Source organism: Benincasa hispida, chromosome 3 (assembly GCF_027475165.1).
Source record: "Benincasa hispida cultivar pf3 chromosome 3, pf3_genome.v1.1, whole genome shotgun sequence".
Classification (NCBI taxonomy): domain Eukaryota; kingdom Viridiplantae; phylum Streptophyta; class Magnoliopsida; order Cucurbitales; family Cucurbitaceae; genus Benincasa; species Benincasa hispida.
This window is the reverse complement of record NC_143480.1, coordinates 63,288,737-63,315,102: the sequence shown is the minus strand read 5'-3', so window position 1 is coordinate 63,315,102 and position 26,366 is coordinate 63,288,737. Positions and strand designations below refer to the sequence as shown.

The window sequence follows — 26,366 nt, the reverse complement described above, 5'->3', positions numbered from 1 at the left end:
AAACTTGTAAATTATTTATATCGCATTAATATTAAATCTGAGTGGTCCAAATAAAATCTATGTGAAAGGAATACACATTTAGTTCTTATTCTTTAATGATTTTATTTTTTAATTTTATGTTTTTAAAAAATCAAACTTGTTTCATAAGTATTTTTTCTTTTTATCTGCATCTTTCTAAAAGAGTTTACTTTTCAAAATCTTCGTCCAAAATTCTAAAACAAACTGTAAAAATGGGTTACTGTTTTTCTTAAAACAGTGAATTCATTAAGGTTGTTTTATTTTTATTTTTTTTCCTGACAATATGTGAGGTGGGAGAGTCTAACTTCTGATTTCGAAATTGATAGTACAAACACTATACAAATTGGGCTATGTTCACTTTGGAGATTGTTAATCTCTTGATCAATAATAGAAAGGAGTCTTCAGTAGCTGATATTACGATCCTTATTGAGGGCATTATTTTTGTAGAGGACTTAGTGAACATTGTTCATTATCATCATATTCTTAGAGAGGAGAATAAATTTGTCTATGTAACGCTCGAGTTTAGGAAGGGTACATGAATGAACCAAGATCACATTCGAATGAAAGAGATCCTGAGTATATGGAAAGCATGGTTAATAAAGACTTAAAAGAATAGAAAGTTGCTAACGGTATCAACAAAGTGGACCTTCTTTTCGGTGACTCAATCATAAGAACTTCAAAATTAATGGTGCATAGCTTGGAGTAACTTTATGTTAGGTGACCTCTTGGAAATTTTCGTTGGTAACCGTACATGTGAGTGGGGGGACAAAATGTGCTAAAACGACCTGTGTTGCTTTGTGGGAACAACTTTTACTTTTAAAAGCATTCAAGACAAGCAAAGATAATGTTACTGTGTTGCTAGGTCGATGGGGGACATTAAGTGCCGAATTCAAATCTGAATCCTTGGTTGAGGACGTTACATTCCATACTTAAGCAACAAGATATATTTTTTAAATAGTATTCTCTCTCTTTTGCGATGTGGAGGTGAGTGATGTTGCTATCATTTTAAATCTTTCCATCTAAAAAAGTTATCAATGGTTTATTTCCCAAGTTTTAAAGTCCGCGAAACTAAGAAACTCAGTTCTTTAACTACTATATGCTATGTTCATAATTTTTATTCGAGTTCAAAAATATTTGGGAAAGACTCGAACTTTTAACCTTTTAATCGAGAGTATATACCTAAATTAAATGAGATGACTCTCTCTATTTATATATATATATATTAAATAAGTGTAAGAGGCTAATTAGATCGTTGATTTAAGAATAGTTTTTTTTCATGAGTGATTCAATCATTTATGAAACATCATGTTATTGTATTTTCTTAACACACTATTTACAACTATGCAACAATTGAGAACATTGGAAGAAAAACAAATGATTCAAATAAGAAATTTCACTACATAATAACAATTTATATATATTATTTTTTTACAAAAAAATTGTTATAACTTTTTTTGTTGTTTTTCTAAGTATAACCTATTTTCATGTGAAAGGAACTTGCATGTGGTTTTATATTCGAATTTGAATTAAATTGAATGTGAGAACATGTTATTTCTGTGAAATTATAAAATTTCTGCTAGGTTTTAAAATATATATTTTCACAAAAATACATATTTGTAGTATACTTTTTTTAAAAAAAGTTCAAAATTTTCATTTTTTTTTTAATATTTACTTTAATTCTTAAACTTTTTTTTCTTAGAAAACTGAGTTAAAAAATATTAATTTAATTTCTAAACTTGAGAAAGTTAGTATTTTATGTTCATTGAAATAATATATATCGTAACATAATCTATATTTACTTTATATCCATTTTTTAATAATACTTGGATATATCTTAAGCTACACATTTCTATTTTATAGTTTAATGACACAATAAAAATAAAATAAAATAAAACATGAGAAGGAAAAAAATGGCAATTAGTGAATTACCCAACAAAAAAACATTTTTGTATTTTTCTTCTTTTTTAAAATAGCACATCAAACTTATATATGTTGCGTAAATACATACTGACATAAGAACATAATCTATACACATAGATAATATGACAACGTATTGAATCGTTGACGATAAAATAACAACAATAATCAATCAAACATTTTAAAGTTGAAGTTTAGAAACTAAAATATGCCTCTTAAAAACTTAAAATTTAAATAAAATTAAAGAAGGAGAAGAGCAAAGATTGTTTTGGACCCATTTTCCAATGCATCCTTAACAAATAGTCAATATTTTCAGTCTATTAAAGACCATATTAGTCATAAAAGAAGAAGAAAAAATATATATATATAAAAAGAAAATTTCAAATCAAATCAAAATAAAGGATATATATCACAAGATCACTCAAATAGAATCCACTCTAATTTCAATCCATTCAAATTACCTTTTTGACAAAGACATTCATGGAAAGCATATCTTTAAAAAAAAAAAAAAAAAAGAGAATCAAATGAAATTGCCTTCTCCTTTACCACCACCTCCACCACCACTACCACCACTTCTAAAAAAATCATGGTAATTTTTTTTTTCTTTTTACTGCCCACTTTTTATTTATTTTTTTTACCCACTTAGAAAAAAAAGAAATAGAAAAAGGAAAAAAAAAAAAGAAAAGAAAACCTTATTACTGACATCAACTGTATCTCTTTAGAGGATTTGGGTGGGTCCAACATTCCCCCCTCTCTCTTTCCTTCCTTTCCTTTTCATTACATAACTTTATACTTTCATTAAAAAAAAAAAATATGAAAATAGGAAATAGAAAAAGAGGAAATTTCCAATCTTTATAAATTTATATTCCCCTTCAAATGTCAATGACAACCCCTTTTTTGTAAATAAATCCCAACCTGTCTTCCCATCAAATCTTATACTCAAGAAAGAAAAAAGAAAAAAAAAAAAATCTTGTTTTTGTTGTTTTTTAAAAAATATTTATAATTATATATTTGTTTTCATCCATTAATTCATTACAATATTTCATTACTTTCTTTTGACAACATTTAATTATAAAGTAGGCTGACAAATTCAAAATGTGTATAATTCATGGAAAGAGATGCTAATTTTTAGCCACTTCAGATAGATTCACTATCGTAAATCAAATTTGAGAGTCTACATTCTTACAATAATATTCCCTACGATACTATAATTATAGGACTTACTTACTACACGAATTCATTATTATTATTTACTTTTTTTTAGAATTTAGCTCTACAATTATGTACTTAAGATCCGAACTTTATGACCAAAAAGAGCGTAACTCAATTGACATCAAGTTTGTACTATCAACCCCTTTAGATTAGAGGTTCGTTTCCATCTAAAAAATTTTGAAAGAAAAAAAAAGAAATAAAGATCTAAACCCCTATATTTTTAACTATTTAACTATTCAACTTTAAGGAGGCTAATTTCCTAAATTAAAAATTCAATCGTGTATATAATTTTTGTCAGAGTGAACTTTATTTAACAATAATTGACATATGTTCTCTAACTTAAGGCGAGAGATTCAGTCTCCAATCTTTACAATTTTTTTCTTAAAAGTTTAATAATTATAAGGTAGGGATCAAACTATTGACCTTTTATATATTGAGATATGTCTAGATTGTCAATTTGTTTTCAATCTTACACCTCATTGGACAATATTAGGTTAATTAAGCGACACCCGAAAATAGAAAAAGAAGAAATAAAAGAGAGAATCCTAGAGGTTTGAAAAATTAAACATTGGGAAGATTTTGCTTGAATATTATATGAGGAAAAAAATGGGGATTTTTTTTTTAAAGAGAGGTTTAATATTGCTTGCCTTGTAATTCAAAGTATATCATCTTGGAAAAATATTGCAAGATTTGGTGAGGAAATCTGGTCGGATCTTGCTTTGTGGGATGTGGATTTTGCCATTTTGGTGGGTCTTTGTTTGCAGTACAAAGCTATTCATCTCTTCTCTTCTTCATCTCTTTCTCCTTCAACCACCATTGTTTCCTTTCAAAAACCCACCTAAAATAAACCCCCCCATTTCATTTCTTTCACGAAAATCCCTTTCTTCTTCATCTTCCTCTGCTCTTTCTCTGTTATGGGATCTTCTGTTGCTGCAATGGGCATGGTTTCCGACTCCAAATTCCATGTTCTTGCTGTTGATGATAGCGTTATCGATAGGAAATTGATTGAAAGACTCCTTAAAACCTCCTCTTACCAAGGTATTTTACAGTGGATGAATCGAATCTAAGTTCTTTTGGGATTTTGAGATTTTGGGGTTTTGTGTTTTTCTTATGCATTTTTGTGTCGTCTTCTATGGCAGTCACTACGGTTGATTCTGGGAGTAAAGCTTTGGAGTTTTTGGGATATGACCCTGGAAATAACTCGATTCCTTCTGTTTCATCTAACCATCATCATCATCATCAGGTTTGTTTTCTGTTTTGTCTTTTGATCTGGTTTTTCTGAACTGGGTTCTTGGATTTTCATTCAATTTGTGGTGGGGTTTTTGTTTGTTCACTTTTTTTTATTTCCTTTCTGTTGTGGGTTTTCTTCAGGAAGTGGATGTGAATCTTGTTATTACTGATTACTGCATGCCTGAGATGACTGGCTATGATTTGTTGAAGAAGATCAAGGTATGTTGCCTCATCTTCTTGCTTTTAATACCTTTTATGTTGTGTACTGCACACCAAATGTTTGTTGAAATGCCTCTGAAAGGAAATTTGCTTTTCCCATGCTAAAATTAGAATGTTTCCTTTCAGGATCCTTATTGTATCTAGAGATTTTGGGATTTTGTTTATTTTTAGTAACAGTATTCCAGAAAAACTACATATGGAATTCTGACAAATTATTTTCTAGTCAAACAAACTGAGCCTGGGAGGTGTTTCTGAAGAAGTTTCTCCGGTTTTGCAGGGTTCTACAGCTCTGAGAAACATACCTGTTGTGATTATGTCATCTGAGAATGTGCCTGCAAGAATCAATAGGTAAGAAAAAGAGAAATATATGTTGATGATGATGATGATGATGCAATTGTTCTTGTGAGATGTGGTTGAATTATGAGAATTTGGTTAACAAGTGTTTATGTTTGAATCTAATTGAAGGTTGGTTTTTGATGATTGGAAATAGATGCTTAGAAGAAGGGGCAGAAGAATTCTTCTTGAAACCTGTCCGACTTTCGGATGTCAACAGGCTTAGACCCCACATGTTGAAAACCAAACTCAGATGTGACAAACCAGAAAGAACATCAGAAGACCAGCCTGTTCCAGAAAGCCAATCCCAAGCACTAGAGCAGCCGCGGCAACAACAACATCAACAGCATGAACAAGAACAATCACGACCGCTACTGCGACCGCAGCAGATCCCAACATTGCTGCAAGATCAAGATCGAATGCAATCCGTACCACTCCTGCCAACACCGCCACAGGAGCAAGAACAGTTGCAATTACTCACGCCAACACCGCCGCAACAATCCAACAACAACAAGAGGAAGGCAATGGAAGATGGACTTTCTCCAGATAGAACAAGGACTAGATACAATGGTATTACCACCATGGTGTAGTTAATAATGGGCAAACCTTTTTTTTTTTTTTCTTTTTAAAATTTTATTTTATTTTTATTTCTTCCCATCTTCATGCTGGTTAATACAGGCTTTTCTTAGGAATGTAGAGATCAGAATGGTTTTCCTGTATACATATTTCTCATGGAAATATTCCCTTCCCAATTTTGTCAAGCTAATCAAAATCATGACAACAAAAATTAAAAGAAAAAAAAAAATGATGAGTTGTAGCTGTAGATTTCTTTGACATTTCCCAATTTCTTGTTTCTAACTTCACTGATATCAATTTGCCAGAGCTTATAATCTTCTGACCTTGTCATTTTCTACTCTGTCTGGTTGAACTGTGTTGAGCTGGTAGCATCTGATGTATAGCTATGCAGCTCCTGGTTACATTCATGGTTAAACTATAATTTTCCCTATTACATCTGTTGTGTATGGAGTCATGCTATGTAATGCAGAGTTCGGAAGAGGTATATGAATGAATCGAGATCACATCATAATGAGAGAGGTTTTGAAGATATGAAAGTATGGTTAAGACTTATATCAAGAATGTGCACCTTCCTTTTCGGTGGCTCAATCACAAGAATTCATATTTAGTTCGAAGCAATTCTACGTTGGATGACCCCTTATAAAATTTTCTAAGAAGCATGTGAGTGTCGGCAAATATGCAAAAATGATACTGGTTGGTTTGTAAAGACAATCTTCACTCTTAGAAGCAGTTTAAGACAACGCTACTTTGGACTTGGGGTGTTAGACATTCATCTCTCAATTGATTTGGTAGGTGTCATCATAGAGTTTGAACTAATTCTATCAAAATCCGTTCTTGACTCTTATATACCTAGAGTTTGAACCCATTCTGGTATAATTGAACTTCAAATATTAGCGTGGCATTTCTAACCTTTTGGTTCTTGTGCATTTATCATGTTAGTCTTTATTGTTATAAATGTCTTAATTGCTAGTTCTTGTTTCATACAACATCACATGAAAGCCGACGAGCTTTTCCAGCATATATCAACCATTTGTGTGTAAAGGAACCTGAGTCCTGACATGACACTGCATCGACATTCATGACAGGAATGGGAGTAGAGTGCCAAGAGAAAGTTACAAACACTGGAAAAAATATTAATTAAATCTCTTTGGTACATGTTAGATTTAAGCATACAATTGAATTCATTGGAGGGATTGGAAACATTTCAATGAATAATTTAGATTGACCTAAAAAATTTGGCCAAAATGATGTTTAATCTGACTTCGTAAGATAAAGTTTATAAACATTTTCAAATGTCTCTCAACTCTCATTTGTTCATCTCTCACGTCTTCTTCATGCGATCATCTCTTCTTCCTTCAACAACATGCGACAATTGGTGGCAACATGCACCACTTTTTTGACACCCAACAAACCAGTGCGAATGGGGTGAGGGCGTAATGGAAAAATCACGAGGGAGATAGACAGGAGCAAGAAAGTGAGAGAGAAGAAAAAAGTGAAAAAAGTCAACTTTGTTTGAGCACAAATTTTTGGGTCATTCGTACAAAAAACTTTCATTTCACTACAACTTTATTTAGTAAATATATTGTGATCAAGTGAAACTAAACCATAATAAAATAAAGAATGACGTTAATTCTCTTACGTCGCTTTACCCATGGTGTAAATATTAACTTCACTAAGAAATCAATCTTTTGGCAGATGGATTAGATGATGATAGTAAAAAGTTTTTATTATTTATTATTTATTATTTATATTTATTTTTTTCCAGATAATCAAGTACAATTATTTATAGAAAAACAGGATCATTTTCTTACCACTTGAGATTTTCTACTACAATAAAGTTCTTGTCCCTATATATTTTTAGATTGACTTTATTCTTTAGGCCTCTAATATTATACCTCATTTTCTATTTGATTCAATTCATTGCTAAAGCCTATTGATCTTGGAGATAAATATGTTGGAAACAATGACTTTGGTCCAACTAATCAATCTTATAGACAGTTGCATATTTTTTTAATGTTAGACAAGATAAGTGTCAAATATATTCTCAAATGAAAGAAGACAAACTAAATAAATAAATGAACATTAATATTGATGTGCATGCAATCTCTAAGAATCATATAAAGAAATCATTCTCATGTGTTCTTTAGATAATATTGCTAAAATTTTTACAAATCTTTCTCAAAAGTGAAAAGCTATAATTTAATAATAATACAAATAATATCCTAATTTTTTATTAAATTTCTCAGTCAATACATAGAGTACTAAAAAAATAACACTATCTTTCAATTTTTAGATTTTTTTTTCTCAATAAATGTAACTTAGTGTTTTTGTATCTTTTCATGCGTCACCATTATAAAGTGCTTCTCTTTTATATCGAACAAAGCTATTAAAAAACAATATGATATTTCTATGATCATTGCTGGCAGAAAACTTTGGTCATATTTAGTCTTTTAAAAGAAAAGGCAAACAACTTGGGTTGATGTTAATGTTGAGTATCACGCGGAAAAGAGGAAGAAATCTCGTAATCTTTAATATATATATATATATATATATATATATATATATATGAGTGGGTGTGTATTATCTTTTTTATTGTCAATTAATTGTGAGATGAAATTATTATGTTTATCTAGATTGATATATAAGAGATGTCATAAAGCTGAAATAGATATTCCGTCTAAAAGAATTTGAGATCTAACCCAAGAATAATGACCGAAAGAGGCTATCGGGCATATTGAGAGACCGTGATAAAAACAAAACATTAGAGATCTATAGATACAAAACTCAAAATTTAATTATATTTGAATTAGTGTCCCTCTTGGCATAAAGTTTTGGACCTTCCACTTATTTATTGATAAGACATGTATAACTCAACTAGTTAAGTTGTTATGTTATGTTCAGCTTCTCAATTCCATATATTGTCGAACTAAAAGAATCATATGTTGGAAATGACTTGTCAATTATTGGGAATGACTTGTAAAAAATTAGTTTTTACTTTTGTCTCACGCTAAAAGATTTACAAGTAGTTGAAGTACCGATTGTCGGATAATTTAATCAGTTTATTTATTTATCTTCTTTTATTTTAATCAATTAATGATTAATTAAATGGGTTAGGAGTCAGTCTCCTCTTCCATCCTTTTAAAGAAAGATTTAAGCTATGTGGAAGGAGGTTAGGCCTTTTTCTTCTTTTAATCGACTTCCTCCTAACCAATACAGTTTGTATAGAAAAACCATATTCATAAGGTAGCTTAGTTGTGCTTGTCTCGTAAGGAGTTGTATCTCGAGACAGGAGTTTTAAAATATTCAATACAAGTGGAGGCACGTCTTCTCTAAGGATAACTTTCTATAGTGCGGCTCGAACCCAAATTATAGGACTTCCCAAACCCTAATTTATGGATAAACTTTTTTATTGTTGATTTGTTTGGTTTTAGTATACTTGCATAATTAGCTATCCAACAAGTTATTTGTCTCATTAAAAAAAAAATAGTTATAATATAACAATGAGACCCAAAGTATTAGTAGATATAGCACAATGTAAAAGAATTTGTAAATATAGCGAAGTTTAAATCTATCTCTCAAAACCTATTGGTGATATTGGTGATAGACCAAATCGTTAATAGGAGTCTATCACTAATTAGAGTTTATTTATGATAGGGTCTATCATTGATAGATTTTGCTATATTTACAAATCTTAAAAAAATTTGTTGTACACTTAATTATTAGCCAAAAAGTACTATCAATTGCAATTAATCTTAAAAAACTACCCCTTCTTGGTGAACATTTTAAAAACTTTTAAAACAAAAACCTAAGATTTCTTTTACGATGAATTAGTCATTTTATTAAAAATTGAGGACAAACATCATGAAATTTTGAAAGATCAATACTTCTAATAGCCAGACCAAAGCTTTTAAGGGGGAAAAAACACATATAAGCCTAGGCCTAAAAATTTAAAAAAGAATGCCCCTAATAGAAATTTGATAAGAACAATAACAAAATAATAGATAAAACAATTAATCAGAAAAATTTGGGTCCTCATTCCTATTGGATATGTGGCGACTAATCATTTGGCAAAAGATCGCGACCAACCTTAGCAAATATGACTATAGTGCATAAATTAATTTTTAAAAAAATAAATATAACAACTTCGAAGCTGTTTATAAAATTAGAAATTAAAACAATCAGAAACCGTTTCTCGGGGTCCCCTAAAATTGTTCATAAAAAAACAAAGGAAAATTAACATTTGTTGTCCAACATGAAGATCTAGTTCCAAAACATAAAATAATAGGAAAAATATGAAATTTAAGTGGAAGTGTTGAAGACAAGTTCCAATGATTCAGTTTATGGATTCCTCCTGTTATTTACCAGCTTATCTTTGCCTTTATTTGAAATCATAACGAAAAAAAAAGATGAGTATAAAACTCAGTAAGAAACCCCACTATCGGGGTCAAGTTATGCATTTATGTTCTATATATGCAAACATGTAGGTGCGACACACACATAATTTTCTACCACTTTTAGGTAGTCATCCAGTAAGCGGTTTGACTCATCCTAACACGGAGCTGTAATATAGTATGAATCCATCGGTCCATGGAGCTATAACATAATAGTTGTGAACCCACAAAGCAGTAATGTAGTTCTGAACTCATCAGTTCACAGAACTGTAATGTAGTTGTGAATCTGTCAATTCACAGAGCATCCATAATATTCACATCATATAATGGTGATTCACTCCTACATTACAACTCTTTGATGATTTACTCCTACATTAAAATAGTGTTAGGAGGGAAACCGACACTTTTATTACATGGCATTTATCACAGCTTCCATAATATTAACATCATAAAAACATAACATAGTACATGTCTCAGATCTCACACATATTAATAATGGTTATATACAAATGACAACAAGCTCCTAAAATTTTGCTTCATTAACACAACATATCATGCTTCTCAATATGATCCATTTAAAATCAAACATTGTCATATTAACTATGTTGCCTGGCTCAGAGATGGTTCCAATAGTAAAATTACTTACCTTGAACTCAAGTCCAAATGTTTAACCAGTCAACCAAATCCTTAGGATTTCCACAAACCTTAAATTAGGTCCTAAAGCATGAATCAAAATTAATTTTAACCTTTAAGCCTAATTTCATTCCTCAAATTATCCAAATAAATTTACCCAAACGCAATAGTCCTAAAAACATAGCACCTCAAGCCCTAACAATAAGGCGTACCGAATTCTGTCAAAACGACCCCCCAACCAAGTTGGACAGTGACCAAAAGATTCTTTAAATCACAATTTCAACATCCAAAATTACTGGGTATCAACAAATTTGAGTCATTGTTTATTGGGTTACCAAGACCCTACCCAGAACAACTCCAAACTTTAAAGATGCGATGGCGGCGGCCAATCGAATACAACAGTGATGGCGACGACTTAGGGAAGACGACGGCTGAGATGTGGCTGATGAAACTGACAATGCTGAAGAAGGTTGGCTGTTGGGCTCACGGCTAGGCATTGTTGGAATAAATGGTATGTAACTCTTCATGTAGGGTTGCATCTTTTCAATTCAATAAGTTCTGTTCCTTCATGAATTTTTGCATCGCTTCACAAATAACCAAATTGAAGAAATGACACGACTATTCGAATGACCACGAAATTAGTCTATAAACATATCATTTGTTCAATATGATTTGTTAATGTTTTCCATAGCATTTTCTTACGTTAAAAAATTCTCTTCATTTTCAAAATTTTTTGAAGAAGTTCGGTATATCCATAAAGTTTAGTTTGTTGATCTTATGGATGGAGTGCCACATTCATAGGAAAGGTAATTTGTTCTATCTTGGAAGACAATTATGATAGGCTCCTAATAACAAAAGTGTATGAAAGAAGAAAGAAAACCATAAAAAAGGTAGAGAATGAGATAGGAAAATGTAACAAAATGTAATGGAAGAAGAGTGGGCCCTAGGAATATTGTTAGTTATTTGAGGAAAGGAAGAAAAATAGAGGAGAAGGAGGGTCCACAAGAGAGGGTATTTGTAAGGCCATTGAGGCCATGAGAAGGTAGAGAAGATTTTGGTATAACAATCTCATTATGAGATTTTGAGGAGGGAAGGAGAGCTCTCGAATTCTCCGTCTTTGTTAATAAAATAAGGAAAAGCTTCCAAGCTTATCAACTGGTATAAGAGCAATTACCTGTGTATGGTGGGAAAAATGGAAGCTCGAATGGTAGCTATGGAGGAAAAACAGATGGAGATCAAGGAGAAGATAAACCTACAATCGAAGGAGGTGAAGGAATGGATGGGGAGTATGTCTGCTCAGATGGCCCTGGTCCTATCGAGGTTGGACACGATGAACAATTCAGAGAAGCAACCTCCATCGTCCAAGAGGACCATATCAGAGAAAGAGAAGTAGACAACAGAAGGTTTATCACCGCGAGCAGGGAATCAAGAAGGGATTCACGCACCTGGAAACAAGGAGATACCATTGTTTGATATGCGATTAAGGAAGTTAGAATTGCCGATTTTCAAGGGAGAGGAAGATGAAAACCCCGTTGGTTGGTTGCACAGAGTTGAGCGGTACTTTGTGGTGAATCAACAAACGGAGAAGGACAAATTGGATGCTGCGGTATTGTGCTTAGAGGGGAAGGCGCTGGACTGGTATCAATGGGAGGATGACTGGTCGCCAGTAGGAAGTTGGTCGCAGTTTAGAAAGTTGTTTTTGACAAGGTTTTGACCGGCCTGTGAAGCAGATCGGTATGCAAGGGTGATGTGGCTGCAACAGGAGACGACCGTGAGAGAGTATCGGAGGAAGTTTGAACGTTATTCCCCTGGGTTGAAGGAGTTGGGCGACAAGGCTTTGGAGAGTAAGTTTGTATGTGGGCTTAAGGAAGAAATCCAGAGTGAGATGAGAAAATTAAAGCCCGAAGGCCTGAAGGTCAAGATGCAGATGGCCTAACTAATCGAAGAGGACCAATTACTCCAATGATGATTGGGTAAGGGAGTCGGGTCGGATAGTAACAATAACCCGAGTACGAAGGCCAGGTCGAGTGCGAGCGGGGCGAGAAATTGTAGGTTGAGTAATCTGAGTAGTCGAACGATCACGATCAACCCGAACCGAGGAAGCTCAACGGGCTCGTCGACAACGATCATTTCTCGAGGGGAAATAGAAGCAAAAGGAAACACCGATAGCACGTTTCGGAGGCTGTCGAACGCAGAGATGAAGAAGAAGAGAGAAAAGGGGCTATGCTTTAGATATGACGAGAAATTCAGCTTCGGTCATCGCTGCAAAAAAAGAGAGCTACAGTTTATGTTTGTACAAGAAGGGGAAGATCTAGCCGAGGAAGGAGAAGAACTTGACATAGTAGAGTATAAATCGGAAGGGACATTGTGGGCAAAGGAGATTGCGAACCTGTCGTTGATCTCGTTAGTGGGATTAAGCTCACCTAAAACAATTAAAGTATAGGGAGTTATCGAAGATCGAGAGGTAGTTGTACTGATCGATGGGGGGGGGGGGGGGGCGACTCACAACTTCATTACTTCATAATTGGTCACTGAGCTACAACTGCCGATATCACCTTCGGAAGAATATGATGTAGTGCTGGGCTTGAGAGGTTCAGTTCAATCTGCTGAAGTGTGTAAAGGTGTGTTCATAACTATCTCTGATTTATCTATCATACAAGATTTTCTTCCCTTACCATTGGGCAACGCGGATGTCATTTTAGGGGTGGTGTGGCTGGAAACATTGGGGCAGATCACGTTTGATTATAAACTATCAACAATGGAGTTCATGATTGGGGAGTGGACAGCGCAAATACAAGGGGACCGGAGGTTAGTTAAATCGCAAATATCTCTAAAATCCATGGCAAAGGCAATGAAAGGAGGGGGCCAAGGTGTTTTGATGTAATTGAATGCATTAGACTTGAATCGGGACAACACCATAGAAGAAGAAGACAAGGCTGTTGGAGAAAAACCAGATATACCTCATGAGATTCAACAGTTGCTTCAAAAGTTTGAGGTAGTATTTCAAATACCAATAGAGCTGTCCCCAACCCGAAGCCATGACCATACCATTAAATTACTACCAGGAGATGGGCCGATCAATGTGAGGCCATACCGTTACCCGTAGTTCCAAAAAGATGAGATCGAAAAGACGGTCAAGGAAATGCTGATGGCAAGGATAATCCAGCCTAGCCGAAGTGCATTCTCCATCCTGGTTTTGTTAGTCAAGAAGAATGATGGAAGTTGGCGTTTCTGTGTAGATTACCGAGCCTTGAACAATGCCACAATCCTAGATAAGTACCCTATCCCCATTGTTGATGAATTGTATGGTGCAACAATTTTTTTTGAAAATTGACTTGAAATCAGGATATCATCAGATCCGGGTACATCCAAGCGACGTCCATAAAACAACGTTTAAAATGCACGAAGGTCATTACGAGTTTTTAGTGATGCCCTTTGGTCTAAGGAATGCTCCATCCACTTTCCAGGCAATCATGAATGAGATCCTCAAGCCATATCTTCGTCACTTTGCGTTGGTATTCTTTGACGATATCTTGGTGTATAGCAAGACATTAGAAGAATATATAGGCCACTTATCGACTATTCTGGAGGTATTGGTAAAAAATCAGCTGGTAGCAAACTTGAAGAAGTGCCAATTTGGAGCCACAAGCATCGAGTACTTGGGGCACATCATCTTGGCACAAGAATTCTCGGCCGATCCAACCAAATTAGAGGCAATGAATAATTGGCCTACCTCACGGAACGTGAAGGAATTGCGAGGCTTTCTTGGCCTCATGGGCTATTACAGGAAGTTCGTGGCCAACTATGGTGCTATTGCCTTGCCCCTGACTTAGTTGCTAAAGAAGGGAAACTACAGTTGGAATGAGGAGGCAAAAGAGGCTTTTCAACATCTCAAGTCAGCCATGATGTCGGTACCAGTGTTGGGACTACCTAATTTCAATGAGCCCTTCGTTGTGGAGAAAGATGCTTCAGGAGTGGGAGTGGGGGCTGTCCTGATGCAAAACAAATGACTGTTGGCGTATTTCAACCAAGCACTACCCCCTACCCACCGCTTCAAAGCAGTGTATGAATGAGAGTTGATGGCCATGGTATTTGCAATACAGAAATGGAGACCCTATCTATTAGGAAGACACTTTATAGTTCGCACAGATCAAAAGAGCCTCAAGTTTTTATTAGAGCAAAGAGTGATAGGAGGAGAATACCAACGTTGGATCGCCAAACTCATGGGATATGATTTCAGCATTGAGTACAAACGTGGAACAAAAAATTCAGCAGCTGATGCTCTCTCTTGATTGCCTGCCTCATGTGAATTTGGGTTACTCAGTGTAGTAAAGGGACTAAATATTGCTGTTTTTATTGAGCAAGTGTGCAGTGATGAGGAGTTGAATGGAATTCGGCAGGCTTTGTTGAATGACCAACCGATACCAGTAGGGTATAGTCTTCGAGGGGAGCTTCTATACTACAAAGGACGGATTGTATTGCCAGCTACTCACCTAAAATTCCCCTTTTACTACAAGAGTTCTATAGTAGCCCTATAGGTGGTCATCAAGGGAGCTTGAAAACATATCAAAGGCTGTCCAAAGAAGTGTATTGGAAGGGTATGAAGCAAAGAGTACAACAATTCGTGGCCGAATGTGGAGTCTGTCAACGGGCTAAGTACTTAACCTTATCTCCCGTTGGCCTCTTACAAGCTTTGCCGATCCCGGACCGAGTATGGGTGGATATCTCCATGGATTTCATTGAGGGACTCCCAAAATTCGAAGGGTTTGACACTATCATGGTAGTTGTAGATCGTTTATCCAAGTATGCTCATTTCATCACCCTCAAACACCCGTTTTCTGCTCGATCAGTGGCTGGAATTTTTGTCAAGGAAGTGGTTTGCTTACATGGCTACGCCCGAAGTATTGTGTCTGACTGTGACAAGATCTTTACCAGCCTATTTGGAGAAGAACTCTTTCGTATGTTGGGAACGTAGTTATGTCGAAGTACAACCTATCATCCACAGATGGATGGACAAACAAAGGTAGTAAATAGAGGAATAGAGACCTACTTGAGGTGCTTCACCATGAGCAACCCCAAACAGTGGGCTAAATGGGTACCTTGGGGCTGAATTCTGCTACAATACATCCTTCCACACAGCCACCCAAGTTACTCATTTTGAGGTACTATAAGGTTGCTCTACCCCACCGGTGCTTGGATACACGCACAACACTAGTCTAGTCAATGAGGTAGATATTCAGCTGCGAGACAGAGATATCATATTGGCAAAACTCAAGGAGTCATTGCACAAAGCCCAACAACGAATGATCAATTCAGCTAATATTAAGAGACGAGATGTGGAGTTTAGTGTTGGTGATTGGGTATATCTTAAACTCAAGCCTAATAGATAGTCCTCCTTGTCCAATCACAAGCATCCTAAGCTGGCACCAAGATTTGTAGGACCATTCCAGCTGACTGACTGCATAGGAAAGGCGGCATATCGCATCGCCTTGCCACCCGAGACAGGTATTCACCCTGTCTTCCATGTATCGATTCTCCACAAGGCTATTGGTTGTAACCTACCAAGGGTACTAATCCCTCCTACAATGGCTGATGACTCGTCCTTCATAATGCAACTAGCTGAGCTGCTCGGCATACGCACATCACCTACCGAGGATCAACAGTTAGAGGTATTAATTCGTTGGGAGAATGGAGGTAGGGTTGATGCAACATGGGAGCTTCCAAGCATCATCAAAGAACAATTCCCTGATTTTCACCTTGAGGACAAGGTGGCTCTTTGGGGGGTGGGTAATGATAGGCCTCTAATAACAAAATAGTATGAAAGAAGAAAGAAAACCATAAAAAAGGTAGAGAATGAGATAGGAAAATGTAACAAAATGTAATGAAAGTAGAGTGGTGAGGAAAGGAAGAAAAATAGGGGGGGGGGGGGGTCCACAAGAGAAGGTATTTGTAAGGCCATTTAGAGGAGGGAAGGGGAGCTCTTGAATTCTCCCCCTTTGTTAATAAAATAAGGAGAAGCTTCCAAGCTTATCAAATTACTCTCTAGACTCAGACATTGCAGTGAGTAAATTTTTCTTAAGGAGACCATGTGAAGTCGTTGGGCTTAAATAGTTTCTTGTATATGAATGTTGTGATTTTTATAGTTTCTTGTGCTTCTGCTTTGACAACAATCTTAAAACAAATTTAGACATTATGCACATTTTAGTTTGTTAAACTCTGTGTACAAGTTTTAGAGTTCTCTTGATTTTGGGGATAAAAATTCTTTTGATTATGTGGTTCTAGATTCTGTCTTCGGTTTTCGAAGAATTCACTTAGACAAATTTTCTTCTGGTTTATGTGTTTTTGTTGATTGCCTTCATTTAGCGTGATAGTTACATTTCATTATTATGTTACAAATTTGGTTTTGGTCTGCTTCTGGTGTGCACAACCAATGTGATTTTGTTCATATATTTGTTTATATATTTCATTGGGTGATGGTTTTAAAACACATGATCAATAATATAAATTCTCTTCTTTATTGAATATTTATGAAATTTGCATAAATTTCAAATTGTTATTATTTTTATTTTTCCTTTCCAAATATTTTGGGATTCTACACTAGAATATTGCTTCTAATTTTTCTATTTTTGATTTCCTATGGTGATTTACTCCCAACTGGAAAATGGCGTAAATAGTACCTTTATTTTCTTGATTTTGTTTTACAACCCAAACCCAATAATATTGTTCTGTAGATGGTTGATTTTTTTCTAAAAAAAGTTGTTTGATAATTTATTTAGTTTGATTTATTTGTTTGTGAAGATTTGACTTCAACCAATTTTAATTATGTCCTGTCACTGCTGTTGCACATGGGGAGAAATCTGAAAAATTTGGTGGTGTTGATTTCAAACATTGACAACAGACGATGTTGTTCTAGCTCACCACCTTAAATTTTGCAAAATATCTCAAAGAGGATACTCTTATTTTGTCGGAGGGAGATACTGACAAATAAAAGAAACTTGTAGTTGATGCATGGAAGCATGCATAATATCTTTGCAAGAATTACATTTTGAATGGATTGGACAACACACTATATATTGTGTATAGTGGTGTTGGTTCAACAAAAAAAAAATCTTTGGAATTCACTGGAGAAAAAATATAAAACTGAAGTTGTCGGTTCAAAGAAATTTATAGTCGACAAATTCCTGGATTACAAAATGGTGGATTCCAAAATAGTGATTAGTCAGATTCAGGAAATCTAGGTAACTCTACATGATATACATGAAGGAACTCTAAGGTCCATAACGGAAGCGGGATCGATCCCAATTTCGTTTTTCATAGAATAGAAAAATTACAGAACAAAAAATTTATGCATTCAACATAAATTATAGCATGCAAAATAAAAGGGGAGGAAGAGGATAGAGATTAAATTACCCTTGAAGAACAAATTCTTCACGAAATCCTTCTTTTCAAATCGATCACAATCGAACACGAACCAGGAACCAACAATGAGGACACCACCACAAAAGCGACTTTCATATTCTCCTTAGGATGAGAATTCTCAGGAGTGTGTGGGCTCTGAGTTTTGGGATGAAGGAGAGAGTTTGAGAGAGAGGAAGAATAAACTCTCTTGGAGGCTTTTTTTTTTTTTTTTTTTTTTTTTTTTTTTTTTTTTTTTTTTTTTTAAGTAGATGAGACATTACCAAAGAGACTATCTAAATCTTCTGTGAAGAAGCTGAAGTTGATTGTCTCGTGGAACAACCCATTCATCACGATAGAGATTGAGAGAGAATTAAAAGGAAGTTATTTCCCTCCATTTAATTTTGAAAAATAAAATAAAATAAAAAATAATTTAATTAAAATAAAAATGATAATAATAATAATAATAATAACTACTAACTTATTATATACATATATAACAATATGTTATATCATATATAACATATAACCTATAGTATTTATATTGTATCAAATACAATATAACCTATAGTTTCATTTCTCTCAACAATGCATGATATTTAATATAATCACATTTATATTAAAATCAATTATATGAATCTCATCCATATAATTAGTATTTGAATCATATTCAAATTTAATTCCTCTCTAAATAAACTTTATACTATAATGTATCAAATACATTATATTATTTATATCATATATAGTTAATTTAAATTAATAACACCACATATAATTAATTCCCTCAATTAATTTGAATAATTTAAATAATTCCAAAATTAATTCTCAATAATTTCTATTGAGCTACAAAGGGACCTTATGGACTTGTAGATTTAAGTTCCAATGGTACTTGAATAATTAATTAAACTCATTTAATTAAATTATTCAACATCTATTAACTGTCGGATACCCCACTAAAGACCGACAGCTACACTCTTCACACTATAGATATATTTCTATGTCTATTGGATATAATCAGTCAACAACGCGATGACCCTTCACAAATTACTCGCAAGTACAGCTAGGCCAAAATTACCATTTTGACCCTATAGTTACATCTAACTCCTTAAGTACCACTGATCCCTCTAATGAGCAATAAGTCATAGTCTAACTATAACCAAACCCCTCTTGGGCCAAGAGAGGGTGTGACGCCACATTGTTCAAGTCAAGGAATCAATCTTTAAGGGAGCAATTTATCTACTTACCCTAACATTAAGGAATGAGTGAATTCTGTCTTATGTAGCTGTTGTTTCCAGCTCTAGAATCAGACGAATCCCCAATCCAGTAGGCTTATTGAGTCGGCAATCTGACCACTCTCACCCATACAAGTCAAAGGACCGCCTTCATAGGTAAGAGTTCACAACTCATTCAGGATTCAGGTCATGACATCTACGGTCATCCTAGTGAAATGTAAGTCTCTATTATTAATGATGTTATATAAAGATACTATTCATTTCGTGGTTCAGTCTTATACAAACCCTTTTGTATAAAACACCCCCGCTCACATGTCTCTATATGAATGATCAGGATTAGATCATTTTTAGCACATTACAACAATTGTAATATCTACAAAGCGAGTCGTATTCGTCGTGTCACCAGGGTTAGGTATCCAGCCTTATCCATCTACTACAGGCCATTTAGGTTATCACTTAAACATAATCCACCTGTATGTCTCTGCATACATGTTTAAGCTATAAAAGATAACCTTGGATACTAGTTTATTGGTTTTGTGGGTTAATGCTACTAAATATCGAATAAAATATTTACTACAAGAAATCACACCTTTCCTGATGCTCACAATCATCGGAAAATGGTGGAAAACACATCGGGAGATCCTCTCCCGATGACGTACTGGTCGTCGGGAGTGTGGTCGAGAGAAATCCGTTGGGAGCAGAGCTCTCGACGTCGAAAAGGACCATCTGGAGTTGTTCAACAACTCCCAGTGCTTAATATACGCCGTTGGGAGTTCCCCTAACTCCTGACGGCCTTTCCTTGCGTTGTGAGTTCCCCTAACTCCCAACGGCCCCTTCCTTGCATCGGGAGTTCTCCTAACTCCCGACGGCCTTTCCTAGCATCAGGAGTTCCTCTATAACTCTCGACGGTCCCTTCTGGCTTCGGGAGTTCAATTTCAACTGTTGAATATTGACTTTTAAAATTATTTAATTTGTAATTTGTAATTTTTTTTAATTTGATCTGAATAACCTGTAAAATATCATTAACCAACTCAAACACATTCACATAAGAAATAAAACAAAGAAACAAAGTCCATACTATTCTTTATTATCTAAAATAGAGAAAAGTTACAAGATAGTTTATAAAAAAAAATATATCTTCACAAATACATGAAAGAAACAAGATGGAAATAACGTCAAGAAATATGTCTTCAGAAATACACAAAAGAAAGACAAGACAACATCTGGAACACAACATCTCCAAGAATCGTCCAACCTCATCTCCGAGCAGCATCTTACAACAAAACAAAAACATTCAAATATCATATACTTCTAGAAATAAACAAAGAACTCCAAGTTCAACACTAAAATGAGTATCACGAAACTCAACCCACCCCCCATAACATATTTAAACTTCACAAACATCCTTAAACACACAAAAACTCCAAGTTCAACGGCAAAACGAGTATAACCAAACTCTACCCACCCCCCACGACATTCCCGACGCTCATAAACATCAACGAGTATAACCAAACTCTACTCACCCTCAAAACATTCAAATTTCATAAACATCAACAAACATACAAAAAACTCCAACTTTCCCTCCAACATCAATGAACACACAATAACCACAAAAAAGACATCAAAATCCAGTCGTTTGGCTATCATAACTATAGGATAGCCAACAATTTTTTTATCATAAAGCTACTAGTAAAATATAACTACTTTGCTACCATAACTACAGTATAATAACATATTAGAAAACTAAATAATGGAGTAATCATACCTAATTCGATGGCCCTCCTCTCCATGATCGTATCATGTCTTCAATCATTTTTTTTTTCATTTCTTCCATTTGTCTTGCATCATTCTCTCTCATTTGTTTTTTAACATCTTCAAGTTCCTTAATCCTCGATTGAGACTGTTTGAAATTGGCTTTTAATTCCCTTACCTCCCTACTTTCCGTTCCTTGAGTAGATGACGAACTGATGAGCTGCTACCCCTTCTTGACTTAGGTTTAGGGCCCCAACCCTTTTACAAATCTGAGTCGTCTACCCAAAACCGTCTCACAGATTTCATCCATTGTTAGTGGTTGGGAACCTTCTGGAGTGGAGTTGGATTGTAATTCTAATATTTGATTCTGCACATATTAATTAAGTGTGTAAGTATGAGCGACGGAACTTAGAAATGAAAAACAAGATGAAAAGAAAACAAAATTGGTTACATGTGCATCTTCAGCTGCCTAATTCACGAACTTGCCATCTTTAGAGTGTGTTTCCCTAAATAGGTCAACACGTCCTATTTCTCGACCTTTCTTTTCCTATAGCTTTGATTGGATTTGAAAGAATGACTTCGATCTGCCTACGTGGTCGAACGATAATTTCTTTCTATTCTTCCTATTCGTCTATGAAATTTCCTACATTTGAACAAAAAAAAAAAAAAAAAAAAAATCTATAATAGTAAATGAAGTAAATGATACACACCCTAAATTATTCTAATATGAAACTCTTCACTCTTGAAGTGGTCACACAAAAAATACCAATCTTCTAGTCTATTCTTAAGCCAACTAGGCAAGTTGGCATGTGCTTGCTGAGGGTTGCTACATTTTTTGTAATGTCTGTGCAAATATGCTCTGAACTCTTTGAAGTAGTTTTGCATTTTATGTTCTATAAAATGATTAAGTGGTTGACTGGATAAAATAAGTACGAAATGAGGTGAAAAAAGAATTAAGGAATAATTAACATATATGATGTTCATGATAATGTAAAAGAATAAACTTATAAACTTACCAACAATTGACTCTTAGCCAGTTCTACAAATTCGTTTGGAACATCAGTAAAAGTATGACATCGTACTGGAAATGAAGATCTGATGGCGACAAAAATTGCATTACTTAATTGTACGGAATGTTGAGAAATCGGCTTCGTCTCCCCCTCATTTATCATGATTAGAATTCTCCCATGTTTTTGGATGTATTTTTCCAACTTGATGTTCTGCGAATGCTCGCGTTTCCTTTGAGTGGATGGAGAGCTACTATTTGAAGAATAAAAATTTTAAAACAGTTTAGGATGTATTTTAGTCAACCGAAGATGTGTACGAATACTAACCCGAAGTGTCACCCACAGAAGATCCCGTGTTGCCTAGATATATCTCTTGCTCCTGGAATTCTTCATCAGCCTCCTGTTGCCCATTAGGGGTTGACATCGCATCTATACAAACACAAAAAGATAAAATAGTATACAATTAATATGAAATACGTGTAAATAGAGAAAGAGAATTGAGTAGATATATGATTACTCATCATCGTCATCAAAATCAAATTATTCATCAGCACTTGTACTGTTATTGAGAGATAATTGTTCTTCATCATCGGTTATGAAGTCATCATTGTCATGGCGAAAACTGTAGGATCAATGTCAACTCTCCATAAAGTAACCTCCTCAATGGTTTCATCCACTCGAACTCCACCGAGAATTTCTAGTAAATCTAGTTGTTCATTTACAACATCATCAACTTCTGGTACATCCCATATTCACTTATTTTGGACTAATTGAACAACTTTCCAATTGCTACCATATTTTTTTTCACCAAGGTAAAAGACTTGTTGTGCTTGGATAGCAAAGATGAAAGGCTCATCAACATACCAAAAACGCGGTGTATTGATCGATTTGTATCCTAAATCCACATGTGTCCTATTATTTTTGTTGTTATCTGTGTCAAACCATTTACACTTGAACATAAAAACACGTCTTTTGTTCACATATTGAAAATCTAATATTTCGTTTATGACACTGTAGAAATTGTTATCCACACTTCTGTTTCCACTGATTTGCCCGGCCACTAGGACTCCACTATTTTGTGTAGCTCGACGATTATCACGCTCTATATTGCGAAATCGTACCCCATTAACAATGCATCCATTGTAAGAGCACACCTCAGACGAAAGTTCCATTGCAAGTGAAAAGAAATCATCAGAGAGATCTTCTCTTTTGCGCAGTTGTAGAACTTGATAATTAATTATACATTAAAAATGACTACAAAAAATGAATCACCTCTCAACTTCCAATACTATATATACCTGAGATTTGAACCAATTGGAAAATTTGTGTTGATGTCTTACATATAAGTCAGAGGCGCTAAGCTTCACGACGAATTAATCTCAAATGTTGCCTAGATAATTTATCGTTAGAAAGTTATATCAAAGAATTTATCTTAGAACTTAGAAATTTATAAAGTTTGAAACGTACTTGCGATAATCTGTTATTTTTTTACAATTTTTGAGAATGTACCAATGTGTGATACGCTTTTCCTCCACCGATATACCCTTCAAGACGTGCTTTGTTCCGTACAAATTGTTTTAATGTTCGTAAACTTATTTCAATAGGATAAATCCAACTGTAACTAACAGGACCCACCACTTTGGTTTCATATGGTAGATGAATAGAAAGGTGTACCATTACATCGAAGAAGGAAAACGGGAATATTTTCTCCAACTTAAAACGTATGACTATGATGTCTACTTGTAGTATGTCCAAATCACTTACACGTATTGTTTTTGCACATAAGTCGCAAAATAATGCACACAGTTCAACAATAGCAGTGGATACGTTCCTTAGTAGGTATGCTTGAATACCAATAGGGAGAAGTCTATGAAGCAATACATGACAGTCGGGTGTTTTTAGGCCCGATATTTTTCCATCTTTGTCATTCACACATTGTGATATATTAGACACGAATCCATTAGAAAATTTCACTTATTTCAAATACTTACAAAACAAAATCCGTTCACTATTAGTTAATGTGTACATTGCATGTGGTTTTACAAATCTGTTATCGACCTGTATCAAGTGTAAGTCCTTTCTTATATTCAAATCTTGTAAGTCTAATCGAGCGTTCGTTGTATCTTTTGTCTTTTCTTTAATATTTAACAATGTGCCTAGCAAATTATCGCATATGTTTTTTTCAATATGCATTATATCCAATTTATGTCGTAACAATAGTTTGGACCAATATGGAAGTTGAAAAAAAAAAATACTTTTCTTAGTCCAGTTTAGAATTCGTTTTCTTTTTTTTATCTTGCTTCGATGGATGTTGCTAAGCATAGAAAAGTTCAACATATTTATTTGTTGTAAGATCTCTTCTCCATTCATTACGACTGGAGGAGGTCTATGTTCAACTTTCCCATCACTTTGCCTACTTTGACACCAACTATGATTCTCTGGAAGATAACATCAATGTCCCATAAATGATATTTTTCCTCTTATCCCTAAGGACGAATTATCTTCTTTCATATAAGGCATGCTTGATAACCTTTTGTATTCCACCCAAATAAGTCAATGTACACAGGGTTCATACACCAATACTCCATAAGTCTTTCAATTCTTCAATCAACGACTGCAAATAAACATCAATTTCCTTTCCAGGAGATTTTGGACCAGGTATAAGCAAAGACATAAAGAAGTTTATTTCCTTCATGCATTTCCAAGTGGGCAAATTATAAGGAATTATCACCACAGGCCACATACTATAAGAAGTACTCATATTTCCAAATAGATTGACTTCATCTGAAGCTAATCCCAAACGAACATTTCGGGCATCTAAAGCGAAATGAGGAAATTCACAATCAAAATATTTCCACCCCTCTGCATCAGCTGGATTTCGTAACACATCCTTCGTTTCAACGCGCTTATCTTTATGCCATCTCATGTCCGAAGCGCCTTCTTTTGATGCAAACAATCATTTTAATCTCAGTATCAATGAAAAATGATGCAATACCTTATGTGGTATTTTTTTTTACCCTTGTCATCATTATCTTTGTACCGAGATTCACCACAAACGGGGCATTGTTGTAAATCTGCAAATTCTTTTTGATACAATACACAATCATAGTTGCACACATGAATAGACTCATAACCTAGGCCTAAATCATGCAATTATTGATTAGCTTCATAAAAGGAAGTAGGTATAGTCAGCTGGAAACGTTGCTTTTAACAATTCCAACAACATGTCAAACGATTTGACAATCCAACCGTTGAGAACTTTGATATGCATCAACTTCACTAAAAAGTTCAAGGATGAAAATTGTGAACAACCAGGGTATAGTTCATTACATGCTTCAGTCATTAAATCCTCGAACAAGTTTGTGGTATCTCTTTCTTGACCATTAAAGGACATTTCATTCTCAATCCCTTATTCATTTGCATCTTCGTTTTCAATTGGAACCTGTAGATTGTTTATAAGATTCAACATCTTATTTTCTTCAACAATATTATCCTCTATACTATCTACTTCAACATTGTGTATTGAATGAGTTGTATGACTTTCAAAACCTCTAGATAAGTTAACTGTCTCTCCATGATATACCTATTCATAGTATGAGGGAGATATTCCATATGTTAATAGATGTCGCTCCACAATATCTAATTTTTCCCAAATTGAATTTATACAATTCTTGCATGGACATCTTATTCGTTCGGAAGCATTAACATGAAATTTATCCACATCTAAAAACTAGGATACTCCTTCTCTATACTCCACTGATAAATTATTCCTTAGTTTGATCCATTCTTTATTCATCCTTAAAAATAAACATTTTCTGACCAACTTGTAATCCAAAACAATAACCTGTATTAACTAAAATGTCAAAAGTCTATAGCATCACATCCAAATTGTTTACCAAATATATATTCCATGAAATGTAAGAAGAAACAAGAAGTTGATCAACTTTAATCTCTAAGAATAAGAATATGATCATATATAAGCATAATAGGAAAACCTAACCAAACTAAATGTGTAAATATCCAAATATTTCAGTCAAGTGATTAAGCTTATTTGTTATTAAACTCCAAAGCTAGTTAACTAAGAAATCCATGTGTTAGTACTAGATTAAAAAATCATCAAATTTATTTGAAATGGGAAAAAAAGATTAAGAAGAAGAAATTATAGAGAGTGGGAAGCAATCGAAACTTTTGCCCATTGTTGGTAAATAAGATTGAGGCTTAGGCCTATCACATTCATAATATTTGTTGAAGAAAGAAATATATGTCATGTTCAAGGACACTATTTCTCACTAAGAGTTTGCCTTCATGCATAATTTTTCAGTTTTTATGTGTTTCTTCTCTTTCTAAATGGAGTTCCTAGGATCACTGCCTGTTAGTATTATACTAATATCATATTTTCGTTTCACTCGAGTGAGGCTACTTGGTTCCTTTTACTTGTAGGATTTCAACCA

The 26,366-nt window shown here is 34.4% G+C and overlaps 2 protein-coding genes and 1 pseudogene across 3 annotated transcripts; 2 read left to right on the top strand and 1 right to left on the bottom strand.

The window, feature by feature from the left end:
* Positions 1-3,664: 3,664 nt before the first annotated feature.
* On the top strand, positions 3,665-5,681 carry LOC120073897 (two-component response regulator ARR9-like). Of its 2 annotated transcripts, none has more exons than XM_039026806.2 (5): positions 3,665-4,185; positions 4,287-4,390; positions 4,519-4,596; positions 4,874-4,944; positions 5,087-5,681. In XM_039026806.2, the coding sequence occupies exons 1-5, from the start codon at positions 4,062-4,064 to the stop codon at positions 5,517-5,519; spliced, it is 810 nt and encodes a 269-aa protein (XP_038882734.1). In that variant the 5' UTR covers positions 3,665-4,061; the 3' UTR covers positions 5,520-5,681. The 2 variants fall into 2 exon arrangements, with proteins under 2 accessions (XP_038882734.1, XP_090168586.1); XM_090312460.1 differs by having other exon boundaries at positions 3,714-4,185; positions 4,287-4,389; positions 4,515-4,596.
* A 6,322-nt stretch (positions 5,682-12,003) lies between these two features.
* Positions 12,004-12,465, top strand: LOC150037459 (uncharacterized). The gene is made up of 2 exons (XM_090312014.1): positions 12,004-12,202; positions 12,260-12,465. The coding sequence occupies exons 1-2, from the start codon at positions 12,004-12,006 to the stop codon at positions 12,463-12,465; spliced, it is 405 nt and encodes a 134-aa protein (XP_090168140.1).
* A 12,372-nt stretch (positions 12,466-24,837) lies between these two features.
* Positions 24,838-25,711, bottom strand: LOC150037458 (uncharacterized; annotated as a pseudogene).
* Positions 25,712-26,366: the final 655 nt, after the last annotated feature.

Excerpts from the sequence above, each read along its gene's own strand:
- LOC150037459 (XM_090312014.1), top strand. The coding sequence starts at position 12,004 with ATGCGATTAAGGAAGTTAGAATTGCCGATTTTCAAGGGAGAGGAAGAT. Across the intron at positions 12,203-12,259 it reads TGACTGGTCGCCAGTAGGAA|ATCGGTATGCAAGGGTGATG; the intron begins GTTGGTCGCAGT and ends CCTGTGAAGCAG.
- LOC120073897 (XM_090312460.1), top strand. The coding sequence starts at position 4,062 with ATGGGATCTTCTGTTGCTGCAATGGGCATGGTTTCCGACTCCAAATTC. Across the intron at positions 4,390-4,514 it reads AACCATCATCATCATCATCA|TCAGGAAGTGGATGTGAATC; the intron begins GGTTTGTTTTCT and ends TGTGGGTTTTCT. Across the intron at positions 4,945-5,086 it reads GTGCCTGCAAGAATCAATAG|ATGCTTAGAAGAAGGGGCAG; the intron begins GTAAGAAAAAGA and ends GATTGGAAATAG.